Source organism: Manacus vitellinus, unplaced genomic scaffold, assembly GCF_001715985.3.
Source record: "Manacus vitellinus isolate BGI_N305 unplaced genomic scaffold, ASM171598v3 scaffold_6_pilon, whole genome shotgun sequence".
Classification (NCBI taxonomy): domain Eukaryota; kingdom Metazoa; phylum Chordata; class Aves; order Passeriformes; family Pipridae; genus Manacus; species Manacus vitellinus.
In genome coordinates this window covers 8,610,936-8,625,450 of record NW_021940750.1, presented here as the reverse complement: position 1 = coordinate 8,625,450, position 14,515 = coordinate 8,610,936, and the positions used below count along the sequence as shown (strand labels likewise).

General features: G+C 44.6%; 1 protein-coding gene across 1 annotated transcript in view; it reads left to right on the top strand.

Annotated features, from left to right (window-relative positions):
• GALNT16 (polypeptide N-acetylgalactosaminyltransferase 16) overlaps positions 1 to 13,435 on the top strand; it is a 37,716-nt gene extending 24,281 nt beyond the window's left edge. Inside the window, exons 12-15 of the mRNA XM_018083018.2 lie at positions 529 to 670; positions 2,038 to 2,154; positions 9,714 to 9,853; positions 12,281 to 13,435. Coding sequence (XP_017938507.2) covers positions 529 to 670; positions 2,038 to 2,154; positions 9,714 to 9,851 — 397 coding nt within the window. The 3' untranslated portion in view covers positions 9,852 to 9,853; positions 12,281 to 13,435. The remainder of the gene's footprint in view (positions 1 to 528; positions 671 to 2,037; positions 2,155 to 9,713; positions 9,854 to 12,280) is intronic.
• The last annotated feature ends 1,080 nt before the right edge of the window (positions 13,436 to 14,515 follow it).

Genomic DNA, 14,515 nt, shown 5'->3' with positions numbered 1-14,515 from the left:
TCAGCTGGGAGGTAGCCTGGATAGATCTGTGTTTGTTAGCATATGCTATCCAACACACCTTTACGTCTCAGTCTGTGGCTAACATGAGTGGAGGCTAAAACATCCAGCTGTAGTCTGGCTTTGACAGACTTTACCTGTATTCCTACCATTGAGACAATGAGTATGTGTTACCAGTAGGGAGAAGACTGAAAAAGGGGGAGGCAGAAGCAGGGTAAATCAGTGTGGATATAGCTTTTTGCTGGAAATGGCCTCTTTCAGAATTTCAGAATCAACACATTAAACTGCTTGGGGTATACCTAAAGATCCTGATATGCCTTCTGAAACAAAAAGATACCAGTCCTTTGACCAAGTTCTCCCTTGACTTTTGCCTCCTCCATATATTTCAAATGGATAGCATAATATTGTTCCTTTTCTGTCAAATATAGGGGGCTGTGTTTCAGTCAGGGGCCTGTTAAGCCCTTATAAATGTGAAAGTGCTTTGGACATTTCTGAATATGAAGTACCATGCAACTGTCATTTTACTTCAAGGATTCCTGAAAAGGAGTTGATTCCAGGAATAATTAAACAAGGAGGAAACTGCCTGGAGTCTCAGGCACAGGATACCACAGGGAATATATTGGCTGTCATGGGAAACTGTAAAGGGACAGTGAACAATCCACCTGTCACTCAGGTAAGGCACGCTTCAGTTTGGTGCTTTGCTGCTGCTTCTACCCTTTTTATTACCTGAGATTGAAAAGGCATTTCTGTCCTTGGTGGGTTTGTATGGAGGTGAATGAAGGAAGAATTTGGCCATTTGGAAGAATGATTTTAATCACAAGCAGAAGAACAAGCTGTGCCCATCTCTTAGACCTTTGTTGGCTCAACAGACTCAGCAGTCAGGCGTAGTGTAGGAAGTTCCATCACTCAAAGACGAAAGGTAGTGCTTGAATGCCCCGGGGGTGACAAGTTGTGCAGTAGATGTGCAACCAGGGTTTAAGTCATGTAGCTGTTCCCACTCAGATTGTTGCTCGGATGTGCTCTGCTTCATTGTCCAACCCACCAGAATCGTTCCATGGCTGTGCTTGGCTAGTACTTCAGCATGTGGGTAAGAGATTTTCCCAGGATCAGAAACATTCCTTGGTCTGCCAGTTTAGCTGTAGCTGCAGATAACTTGAATTGTGCTGTTTTACAGATGTGTTTCAATTTAAAGCCCAAATAGAGTTTAAATAGCTAAGATCCCAGCTGCAGTAATATGGTGCAGCTCTCCTAACTGCTGTGGAACTGTACTGGTTTATGTGAGCTGAAGATCTGCACTCAGCCTCTTCTTTTGGCGATTAAAAGCAGCAGGGAAGCAGCTTGAGAAAGTTAAGGGTCACAGTAGGATATTTTATGCCAGAAAACACATATTCACATCTGTTAACTGTTAGAAACTAGTTTGCAGCCAGCATTCAATGTGCTGTTTAATCTGACTCATTGTTCCATGTCATTACCATTTGAAATCTCCGAAATTTACTGCATTTTGTATTTCTTCCTTGGGGAAAGTACAGTAATAATAGTTGATTGGGTCAGGCATTCCTCTAGTCAGAGGGAAAAATGAAGCAGCTTGTCCTTTATGTGTGCTGATGATACATGGATATGCTTGCATGTGTTTTGCTTCGCTTGACAATCTATAGGTCCAGGATACCTGTTACAGAACATGTCTGCTGTAAAATGTGCAGAAGCAGTTGCACGTCTTGTAAGTCAGTGCTCAGGGTCCTCCTTGCTTTGTAGTCCTGAATCTGTAAAGCTGCAGAGCAAAGAGTTGCATGGGATCCAAGGTTAATCTGACATCTCAGATGGTGAGGGGAGCTAGCTGCAGGCTTTGAAATGGTCATGGTGCACCAAGCCTGAGCATAAACTTCTGATCAGGTGAAGACTGCTGTGGTAGTCTTCCCAGGGAGCCTTTGATAAGAATAGAACAAAGGATAGAGGTTTTTTAATATCTGATGGAAAAAACTCTCTCCCTCATCTGATCACTGTTGTGATCCTAATGGAACCTTTCTTTTTCTTATTCCAAAGGAGTGGGTATTCAGTGACCCTTTAATTAGACAGCAGGACAAGTGTCTTTCCATTACCTCCTTCTCTACTGGCTCTCAAATCACAGTGGAAGCCTGCAATCAAAAAGATGGCAGACAGGTAGGTGCGCCTGTTTTTAATCCCTTCGTTGCCACATACCGGTGTTCCTGCATCAGTGCAGCCAGCAGGGACAAACCTAGTACTATCAAAGCATATAAAAGTCCTTTCCATCTCCATCTCTGATGTATTTCATAAGCTTGGATGTATGAGATTGCTCACAATCAGAGCAGGACGTGCAGTATGTGTGTGTCTGCTCTGCCTGGGCCCTCAGCAGCATGGGTAGCTCCAGCTCAGTAGCACCCTAACCTTGCTTCTTGAATGTGGTAATGTGCAGCCAGATTGGTGCAGGGATGGAGCACGGCATCAGAGAGAGGTAGGTAAGGCAGATGCTTTGAGAAACCTAAGGGAACAATGGTGTGTGCTATCATTTGTTTGTTTATTTATTTAGAAGTGAGAGAACTGTGTTCTTTGTGCTGTCTTTGGACATGTGAACAGACCTTTAAAACTAAGTGTGTGCAGCTCACTTGAGAAATGCTGACTGGCATAAAGCACTGTATGTTCCACCCAAACTGCTCCCTGGAGGAAAAATACACAGCAGCAATGTTCCTGACAAAATGCTGCTCTGTGACTTATGCTGTTTCCAAGATGTGCATCCCTGATCTGTCAGGACAAATCAATCATTTTGCCTTACAACATTAGGTGAGAGATGGCCTCTGCAATGGCCAGGGTGCTCTCAATAGAGATGTGATGTGCCTTTTTATCAGAACTGGGCAAAACACAAAAGGTGACAGCACAACACTGGCAGACAGCAGATTGGGCTTTTTTCACTCATAGTTGCTGTGCTTCCCTCTGCACCAAGAGAGAACAAGTTTTCTGTCATCTAAGGCTATGCTGACTTTGTGCTTTCTGACGTGTCTGTTATTTTGATAGCCCAAAGTTAGGAGAGGGCTCAGCTTGCTACGAGTCCTTAGTAGTATCCTCTTTTGTCAGTACTTTTTAATGCTATATGAATCCTTGAAATTAGTACTTCCTGAAGGAAAGCACTGAAATCCAGTCATGCCTGTTTATGGGAAACCTGTGTAGACTTTCCTCTGGAGGACTGGTTAATGCAAAAATGTCTTTAAGAGTTGTCACCATAAATACACAGGGAAACTCTTTAAGTTCAGATAAGTCTGCAAGGATATCCCAGGTGGGCTGTGCTTGCCTGCTCCTTTTTGTTGGTGGTAATCACTCACCCCCTTGCTGTGTAAATAGGTCACTTAGCCTCCCCTTATGTGTCTTGCAGTATTTTCCTCCCTGGCAGCAGAAAAAACTCTAGCAGCTGCCAAAATCAGCTGTCTTTCCCTGTCCCCTGTCATGGAAGGACAAGGGTCCCTCGAGGAGGGTGGAGTCCAAGCTCTGTCAGCCAGAAGAGAGATTAATTCACAGTAACACAAGCAGGCTTATTCTGCTGTTGGAATAGGATTTATTGAGTCTTGATGTGTTGATTATATACAGGCTCATTATAAAGACATGCACACATACTTAAGGATATGAGCTGTTGTTTTCCATTACCTTATATGAACAAACTGCACTTAAATCAAGGACTTGACCTAGCAGATGATTTAACCAATTGACTGTAAGCAAGGATTTTGTTTAAGCATTTCAAATAGTTAGAGATTGATTTGAATTACAGCTGCCATCCCAAACTACCTTGCAGCTGAAGGGATGAGGTGGGAGAAATGCATTTGAATTTTTAATTTAATTTGGGTTGAAATGCTTTTAAATGTTGGGGTCTTTTTTGTAGTCCCAAACTCCCATTTCAGATTTGTACTTACAAAGCCAGTTCTACTTGCAGTGCTCAAGTTTGTTGTGTTCCTGGGGAATGTTGTTATGGTTCTTCCCTTCCATAAACACAACAGTAATTGTTGCTCACACTGACATTAGATTTTAATTAGCTAGAAGCCAGTCATCTTGCAAACTATCCCATTCTCTCTCCTCCTGAGAGGTTGATTTTCAAGAAAGAGCAAAGCTGGAGGGAACAAATGCCCTCAGCTGCCCTACAACTCGCCTATCTCCCCGTGGATACTCATAGCCCAAAGTGCAAGAACTGGGGGAGAGCAGTGTTTCCAAACTGCAGATGGGTGTATCCACTTCTCAGTTCAAGTGGACTTCTCAGAAAGTCAGAGGAGCTGACTGGGGGTGGAGGCAGGGGAGTTGAGCTACTTCAGGGAGCTGGAAGTGACAAGGAAGAGCACTGAGTAGGTGGGCTAAGTGGAAGAGGGTGAGCCTGAAAAACATGCATTGCATGGACAATATCCTAAGAGGAGATGGCAGCATAATAAAAGTCCAGCTTTGAACATCTTTGCTGTCATTGTCATCAGAGATCTGTGGTGAAAGATGTTTGGACTTTTCTGGATCTGGATTTCATGTCTGTGTCTGAGTCATGAAAAAGCAAGATTTCTGACAAAAGATGAGACACGTGATAACTTTGTTTTTTAGTGTCACTGGAGTAGATTAGTTAGATCCTTATGACAGCACCATACAGCTCCTAAAGTTGGTTTCTGCTTTCTAACATACTGAATCCGTGCCCATGCTACACAGCTGTTGTCCACAGGGCAGCTAATTTTGTTGTTAATTTTGAGTGCTGACAACAGTCCCATCTAACATATAGCTAATACTCTAGCAGAGCCCTTAGACTATTATGAGTTGTATCTAGGGTATTACCTCAAAATAAGTCTGGAATTTTGCAAGCAGGAGGATATGAGAGAATAGTTAAACTTTAGATGGTTTTTGGTTCTGTCAGACTGTTCTCCCTTGGGTTGAAAGAAGTCAGAAATTAAATTTATTTGGCACCATGATCACATTGATCATTCAACAGCAACAGCTGGCACTGCTAGCAGAAGACCAGCCAAAAGCTATTCTGCATAATCAGAAGTAGATTTCTAACCAGATGGATGTTATCCATAGTGTTATTTGGGGAATAGAATTTTTAGTTGAATGCACAATAAATTATTGCCTTTAGCTTTATTTTTGGCTCTGACTGACAGTGGGAGTGGCATTTTAATTTGTATTGTAGTGAGGACAAATAGAAGGCAAAGCAAGAGTCAGACACTAAAACAAGAGAATGAAAATGAGAAACATTGGCACAGTATTGCCCAACGGAACAAGAAGCATGCTGAGAAATCTTATTAAACAACTATATTTCATTAAAATGTGCTGAAGGAATGCGACCTCAACCTGAAAATGAGGACACCAAGTTTTCTTGTGAGACAAACAGTATTTGAAGTCCTGTATCCCTTTGTATACAATTAGGAAATTTTTCCCACTTTGCTTCTCAGTGTATCATGTTATCTGAAGTGAAGATTAATGCAACTTTATATAGAGTATCAGAAAAGAGAAGGATTGAAAGCCTGTTTATTCTGAAAGCACTTGACTCAGCGTCTTCATGATAATAAGTAGGTTACTGGCAGTATGCTGCAGCTTGAAAGCAGTTTTCAGGAGACAAGAGTTTCTCTCAATTGTGATTCTTAGTTTTACAAATTTAGGTGCTCAAAGGAAGACAGCAGTTGCTGGATCCTGGTGTGAGCTTTTCCATCACATTGTCTGCTCATATATTTAAAATTTACTGTTCATCATCTTCATGACCAGCTTCAGGCTGCCTATGGCTCTGCAAATACATTCAATTGCAACTTGTAGCATCCTTGGCTATTCCAGTTATCAGCTCTCCATAGATTTCTGTCTGAAGCATCTCAGTCCTCATCAACAAAATCTGCCTTTCTCGACTGTATTTCCTGAGTTGGGCCAACTCTGCTGAGTTTCATGGTCGGATCTTGAGAGAACCCCTGGATTGCCTGGATTATTGGGAGTTAAAAGAAAACATTTGATTATCCTGAAAAATTATACTAGTGTAAACAACTTCAGCTCTTGTATATATTGGGTAGAAGAGGACTGGCTGTTTCTGACTTTTCTCTTGGTAATTTGCACATAGAGTGCTTCTGTCCTGCCACCTCAAAGTACTTTGAAATGATAGATGAAAAAAGATGGAGAGAGATATTTACAAAAAAAGTGTGGAAATTTTTGGTTGACACTGGGGAAGAGGATCAAGACACAATGTTTCAAAGAAAATCTGGATTCTTTTTTCCCCCTCCATCTTCACTCCAAATCTACTCTGACCAGTAAACTGTATTATCTTCATCTGCACAAGAAAGGGAGACCAAAGAGGATTTTCACGCCAAAAATTTTCAGATTTTGCAATGCTTGTGTCTTCCAAAAGCTTTACTTCCGAGTCATAATGTCTTGGTGTAGGAGAGTAGAGGACTCCCTGTAACATTTGGCTGTGTATGCAGAAAGTGTCTGCTCTGTTTATTTTTTGCTGAAGATGGGCATTATTGGCATCATTTAAAATTATCTGTCCAGGCTCTCTGTATGGTCTGTGGAGAAAGCTGGGCTGTGCCAGAAGGTTCTTGTACCTTGGACTCCTCCATAAGTATGTCACGAGGGAACTAGTTTAGACTAAGTTGCCCAGTTCTGAAGTGGCTGACAGTGGGAGATGAGCATCCTACCTCCTGTTTCCACCCATTCCTACTGCCCACCCTCCTCAAGGGTCTGAGAGGGCAGGATGTTGGGCTGCCTTTGGTAATTCTGTGGTCTGACAGTCAGACGGGGGGGGCTTCTGAAAGGTTCAGGTGAAGTCGGGGGGTTGCTCTGGGATCTCGTGAAGGGCAGCAAAGCACAGTTTCTGACCAGAAAGGGTAAAATCCATCATTCTGAATGTACCACTTCTGTGTGAGATGAGGAGCCCTACTTTGGCTTTTACTGTTGGTGTGTTTTATAACAGCTTCATACATGGCAGGGGACCCCTGGTGGTCTAGTGTTTAGGATGCGGCACTCTCACCGCCGTGGCCCGGGTTCGATTCCCGGTCAGGGAACCCCTCTGGGCAGATGGAGCTGGTCAGCCCTGTAAGGCCATCCATCCAAGAGAAGGTCACTCTAAACAAACCTACGTCCTGAGGACCTCACTGCCACCGTCCGAGCTCGCTCGGCCCCAGCAGTTGAACCTTAGGATTAAAGGGTGGGCTCAGTTCAGCGCACACTGTGTCTCACCTAAAAAATCCACTGCGCAGGCTCAAAGGGTAAAGACCTTTCCCAAATCTTCATTCGCGAAGACTGGCCATACTATACTATACTAAAAATACATGGCACCTCCCTGCAGCCCAGGGAAGCCTTATCTTCAACTCTCACCTTCTCGGTGTTCCTCTTCCCCCTTCCCCATCCTTGTCCTATTTTATTTTGAACAAAGGCACCTGGGGTGACTTGAGATGCTATGCTTCTCAGTGGTATTATTCACTGAGAAGCTGATTGATTCGGTGTAGTTTGTTAGCAGCAGCAGATGTGCTCTGGTGAGCGTTTACTGGTGTCCTGCTGTGGCTGCAGACTCTCCCTACAGACTTCACAGTGGGTACCTGCTCGGCATGGACAAGATGCCACAGCAGCAGGTCTCTGATCTGGAGGAATAAAATGAGCAAGCCTCCAGTGGTGCTAGTTTTCTCCTGAACAGCTAAAAGGAAGAAGAAAACCAGTGTCCCTCAGTAATTGCTCTCGTACCCACATAGGGAAAGGTGAAGGACGAGACTGGGAATTCACAAATACAGAGAGGTGGTGGGAGAGTAGAGGACAAGGAACTAGGTGGGCTTTGGAGAAGGTCAAAAGACTCTTCACTGAGTTGTCTGTGACTCTGGGAAACACTGTCATGCAGCGATCGCAGCAGCTGGGCAGAGTGTGCAGCTTTCTAGGGGAGAAGACCTCCTGCTTTACACTCCATCATTGCAGCTGCTGCCTTATGGTATTAACTCTTCCTCAGCTCTTTGTAGGGAGACTTCTGCCAGATGGGAGCCAGATGGCTCTGGGTGTAGACAGTGGGTTGCAGCAGCTGGTGAGGGCGTTGTAGTGCACAGACTGCATTGTAGCTCCCTGTCCACCATCACTGCATTCCTCTGCCCCCTTACCTGTTAAAACCAGATTTTTCCTGCTGCACAAACAGCTCTCCTTTAGTAGTATCCTGTCAAACAGGACTAGCACTACTGGCAAATTGATGCTGCCTCTGCTACTTAGTCTTGAAGAAATATGTGATACAGGAGCAACAGATTACTCTGAGCTTTCCAACTGCCCTGCCTTCCAAGAAACATAACCAGTGCACAGACCTGGAGGGCAGCTGCCAGCAATATATGAACCTAACTGGATATCTTAAACCACACACCATGTGGCAACGTTTTTGCCATGTTACACAAGAATTAAAATGTTTGTAGGTTTTGACATTGTCCAGATATTGCAGGAAATTTTTTAATTCACTTTGCATATAGTTTCTGCAATAGCCTTGAAGTCCACTAGTGTTGCAAATTGTTTATTTTTCTCCATCAGTCTCATGGGTTAACCAACACATATTCATAATATTCCTAAAATGTTTACTGACTGAGCACCCAGATCATAATTCTGTCTGGGTCATCTGTGTGACTGAAAAGAATGATGGGAAAATCCCTGAAGCCTGGACCCCTCAATCCTATAACCTACTGGTCTCAGCTGTGTCCCACTGGAGGTGAATGGCACTGCCTCACCTGGGAGATTCCAAACCCACAGACTCATTTTGACTTTTTTGTCTTCATTATTAGCCACAATGTTCCCAGTTCTTTCTAGCAGGGATGGAAGGTACTCAGCAGAATTTGCAGTGCAAGGTTACAGCATATGTTCTGTTTCCTGGCAAGCAGCACAACTGAAGTGGACCTTCAGGAAAGGGTTGCATGTGGGACCTTGTGCATATGCTCTGAGGGGAGCAGACCCAGAGGAAAGCACTGCAGAAAGCAGAGCAATATGCACTGAGAAGCTGTCAAATGCACACTTATAAACTGAAATGTTGACAGGGAAAATAAAATTATGAAGAAGAGACAGCTGAGAAGGTGCAGAACTATGAAGAGCTTTCAATGTAGTGCTCACAAAAATCTTGAATTTTCTGAGAGAAGAGATGAGGGGACATGGAAGAGAGAGAGATCCAGTGAACAGTAGGAAGTGTGGACGTATTTCTTTCTGTGTTGGGAGACCTTTCAATGCTTTGCTCTCTATGGACTGGAAAGAAACCATAGAGGGGTTTCAGGTTTTGACAGGTATCTGGCTGCATGGAGGTGCAGGACAGAGAATGGCAGGGAAACTGCAAATATAATATGCATTTGAAAATGTCACTACTTGCTGATTCTTGTGTTCATAGAATATGCTGAGTTGGAAGGGACCCATCACAATCATCAAGTCCAACTCCTGGCCTGCACACCCCAAGAATCACACCATGTGCCTAAGAGCATTGTCCATACACTTTGAAATCCGTCAGGCTTGGTGCTGTGACCACTAGTGTTGTTTGCCTTCTAGATGCTTCTGAATATCTAGCCCTATAATTCAGCTACACCCTAACCCTACCTAACTCCAGATGTTGTTAATACAGGAAACCAGCGATTTGGAGATGCTGTCCATACCCAGATTTTCACTCTCTCCAGTTGTTGAGGTTTACTTGATATTTAGGCTCAACCTTCAGCTTGAAGGCACAGTTGTGTGGTGAAATGGAAGTAACAGCATGTTTTTTCTGTGTCTTCTCACAGAAGTGGAAGATGAAAGGCAGTTTCATTCAACACTTTGTCAGTGGTCTCTGCCTGGAAAACAAATCTGGAAGAATGGTCACCAACCCGTGTCAAGCAGGTGTACCTGGCCAACAGTGGGAGCTGCTACAAGCAACATGATGGTAGCACAGAGATCTCTTCGTTTCTTTGTGCATGAGGCTTTGGGAACAGAGGGGGATTGGAAAGGGAGGAATGGTTTTGTATGTCTGACCCTAAACGCTTTCATTGTGCCCATCAGTAAGCCACCATTTCAGCTGAGCACTTGGTGTTTTTGAGCTTTTCAGAGAAGAAGCTGGGGGTGAGATGGATCAGGAGAGTTGCTGAAATCTTCCCATCTGTTGTCTTAAGTTCTTCTTTGTAGCTGATGCCCATGCACAGCTGCACCCAGAGATGGGGGAGGACCCAGCCCAATACTTGGACTGACCAGAAGTACCTTGCAGCTGTCCCCATCCTTTCCTTTTTCTGCATCCAGATTCCATGACCTTCAGTTCAGCAGCTTAGGCTATGCTTGTACAAACATGGGTAGCTCTTTGGCTTCCCTGGCTTTTTGCTCTAACATCACGCATCCTTTATGTTTTCTCTCATTACCTCACTGTCAGTGAGGACTGGCCAGAATAGTCATCATGATGAGTGGAGAGGCTGAGAAAGAACTAGCAGACCCTGGGAACAGGTTTGTCACCTCTTTGTGGTGGACCCGTTCCATCCTTTGCCCACAGTAGCTGCCCTACAGCCAAATGTGCTGAGGCTGGCACAATGCTGACAAGACAGATGGAAAAGGGACAGTCTGTTTTAGCAGCGTTACCAGGGATTGTTTTGGGACTATTCCCTGTTGAATTCTTCCTTTAAGCTTTTTTACATGTGGAAGGCCAGCCCTGCCTCCAAGAGTGATCCCAGCCTGCAAGTTCAGGGTACCACACTCTGATGGAACCAGTCAGAAAAAGGTACCAGCACTTTGGGATGTCAGGAAAGTTGAGACTGTTCTCTGACTGCTCTTCCTGGTGTTACCAGACACTGCCCACTGCACTCCACACCCCAGGTGATGCACAGAGCTATGTGGGCAGCACACACAGACAGTGACACTGCATATGGCTCAGGCCTGTGACAGGAATCCACCCAGTTCCCCGCTGTGAGAGGCAGAAGGGGACAGCCCCTAGGTCACAGCAGACTTCCTGCTATTGGCTGGGCAGGACCACAGTCCTCGTGCTGGCTCTCTAGCTCTGCATAGCCCTTGTGAACACAGCCTGGCATGACAAGCCACCCAGTCCCTCTATCTGGTTGCTTTTCCCCCTCAGAAAGAGGAGGCAAAAAGGCTGGTGGCTGCCCTACTTTTGACCCCCTCTGTCTTCCCAGTGAGCACCTTAGCTGGTAAAGCCTAAACTGTCCCCTGCACAAATGCTGCCACAGTGCAGGTCCCCCCTGAGAGATCTCTCCTTTGTGTTCTGGAAATACCAAAGACAAGCTAGCATCCCAGTCTTGCTCTCAGTTATCAGTCAGCTCTAGCTGAGTGTGGGTTTTCAGACCTGCCAGGCGACACTTACCTATTGAAATAAATAAAAACTTCCCCACTGCCTTACCTTTTCCTACTCAAATCTGTTAAATTTTCCTCTTGAGCTAGGTTTTGTAAACTAACCCTCTTTTTCAAGAGCCTGACTGGGGAACCAGGTGGTAGGACCACCTTCATTAGGCAATTGCTTGCCTGGGTCCTTTATGATCTGATGTAGAAGAAACAGGTTGTTCATCTGGATTCTGAACAGCTGGCTGCTTTTGATCATGTTTGTATCTCTTTTTAATTCTTTATCTTAGCTTGGTATTAGCCCAAACAGTTGACAAAAGAACAGATACTGTTCTTCATACGTTGCATGTGCTCAGAAGTGCTTGTGTGAGAATGGGACAATGCTTTTTTTTCTTGGTTTTAAAAACTTAAATCTGTCACATGGCAGGAGCTCTTTTCCTGTGTCCCTCTTCACTTTGACATTTGCTCACTATCTTGGCACTGATTAGTTAGAAGAGTGATCTGCCTGCACTGTGAAAACTCATGAGGGAGTTCCGTTTGGTCATTACAGAATGGTGCAGCTGCACTTCCGTGTTGGAATGGGGGCACTGACTCTGTGGTGATTTCTCTTTCCCTGTATAGAGATGCTTTGGGCTGGAAACACTGAGGTCAGAAGAGAGCAGAGAAGGAAGGAAAATAGGGTAGGAATAGAAAGAGGGCAGGACAGACAGATCCATCAAAGGGAGAAATGCCATCCTATTAGCTATTGCATTTTTAATCAAGAATATACGTGAGATGCTACTCCCAGAATGGCATCATTATACAACAGAAAACAGGAACAGCCAAAGTCTCACATACCTGGATTGAAAAATGTTGATGCAAAGAGAGATGAAGGGCCACGGAGCAGGTACTGTACGGATGCTCTGTATACAATGAAGTGCAAAAGGATTGTGTATTTTCGTCAAAATGCATCCTAAGTGGACCATCTGAGCTCCCCCCATTTTACTCTCCAGCAGCTTAAGGGTTGCAGCTAACAGCATGTTCACTCCTCCACCAGGTATTGCTCCTTCCTCCTTGCTCCCACTGTGTGTGCGGCTTTCTTGCAGTTCCTTCTTCATAACCGTTCTGGGACTAGGACCCAGCTCCTCTACAGACAGTTCTCCTGACTGCTGCAGGCCACAGAAGCTCTGCTTTTATACAGTCTCCAAGCTCTGGACCAGGCCTGATTCAAAGGGCTCTTGTCAGTACAATGGCTACTGCCCTTGACTGTGTGTTTGGCTCCACTTTTGGAGGTTACTGACTGCTCCTGGAGCAGATACACCTGGACTGGCTGTGTTGATTTGTACCTCTCTTGCTACTGCTCTCCTCATGACAGAGGGTTAACTGGCAGCCTTTTGGGGCTGTGAGCTGGCCTTGGGGAGAAAGGGGAAGAGGTGGACATGCTAGATGTCAATATGCTAGATGTCAATAACTCAAATTGTTTCTGGAGTTAGGAGTTAAAAAATAAAACTCTACCTGTTTTTGGACATGTTCTCCTGAGGTCAGCTCCCCACTACTCACTATGCTTTCAGCCAAACAACTGCTCTGTCTAGACACAGAGCTCCCCACACTTTTGGAAGCCATTGGTTTCCTATGCATTTTAGCTGTTCCTGAAAAGGAGGTACATTGCAAAAGTCTGCTTTCAAGTGGGCGAACTGAACTTCTCCTCAGAATAAACAAAGTCTTGTCCAAACTCATTATTAGGATACTTTCCATTTCCCTTGCTTTCTTCTCCAAGGTCCATGCAGTGCCATGTTTTGGAACAGGACTGTGATAGGGTTTTTGACTGAGTCCCCAGATTTGTCCCAGTGTTGTGTTTCTTTAACAATTAGAACAAGCAGCTGCTCACTCTTGTTTTCCTGTTTATTTTAAGCAGCCCCCTACACTGTCAAGACAGAGCATTTGCATTGGTAATGCCTTTAAAGACAGCTGGTTTTGTATCAGAACATCCAATGTAATTTTGTGTGCTGTGAACCAATGGGGGTTTATTTAAGAGGAGCTGAAACTACTGTTGTACAGAAATCAATTTCGAAAGGTTTATTTTCCCCACTCACTTGTAAGTTGCTCTTTGCCAGATGTAATTTATGTGGAACCCAGATTTGTTTTCCTTTTTCTTCATAAAGCATGTGCCAGAATCTGTTTAATGCCTGGAATAAAATCCATTTTGAAACAAGTGTTTCAGCCAGTTATTATTCCCCCTAAGTTCCTCTAATGGAAAAGAGCATCCTTCCTTGCCGGTCCTCTCCTCTGTCTCTCACTGGGTTTGTTCCCCAGACGTGCATACCCCAGTTCTTTGTATGGGTTCCCGGGGTGCTTCTAGAGGGATACTGCTGGAGCTGGCAGAGATACTTCTAGGATACAGTGGCATATCAGTTGAAAAGGACTGAAGAAGTCCTTCTCAGCTGGATAGGAAGACAAATGTCCTTTCTGGCAATTAATGGCCTGACTTACATGCTGAAAGAAATAGGCAGGGGTGGGGAGAATTAATTCTTCCTGTTACTTGATCTTTTCCTCAGGTTATCAGCTTGCCTATTTTTTACATAAGCCTCCCAGAGACCTTACTTCTACCTCTGGCTTGAGGGCAGAGAAGCATCACCACCCACAGATGCCTCCTTGAATGCGTGTTGCTGAGCCTCAAATATAGTAATTCCCCAAGGAGGCTGAGTAAGCTTTCCTAACCTCACATTATTTAAAAAAATAAAAACAGCCAGAAATGTCAAGTTGGAGACTTTAAAATCGGGGCTTAACTGCCTGCTAGGCTTTTTCAAACTAGGATCAGCTGAGTCTGCTTCTACAGAAAGCAGCGGTGCTAGAGCATCTCTCAGGAAGGTATTCTGGAAGTTAGCTGGTGTGGGGGGAACCAGTGCTCCCCCGTGGAGCCCGGTGGTATATCTGGTGTTTGAGTGCTGTGGGAACTCAATAAAAAGGAGAGGAGTTGTGGCTTCCTCTCTTAGTGCTGCTTCTGTAGCAGAACATAGTTGGGCTGTGTCCCTGGAGCCCTGCCATGCACACCCTGAGCGATGATCTCTGAAGTGTCCTAGAAACCAGGAAGTTCTTAGGCTGTAATGATGGATGGGAATACTTTAATTAGTGCTGTCTTGGAAAATGATATACTGATCTTCTGAAGAGCCAGACTTGGGAGGGGGGGGGGAGGCTTGGAGGGAAGGAGAAATGAGTGAAGAATGAGTTACCCTCTGAGGAGGATAGGGTCAAACATGCAATGGTCTGACACGTACATGATGTATGTAGAGTT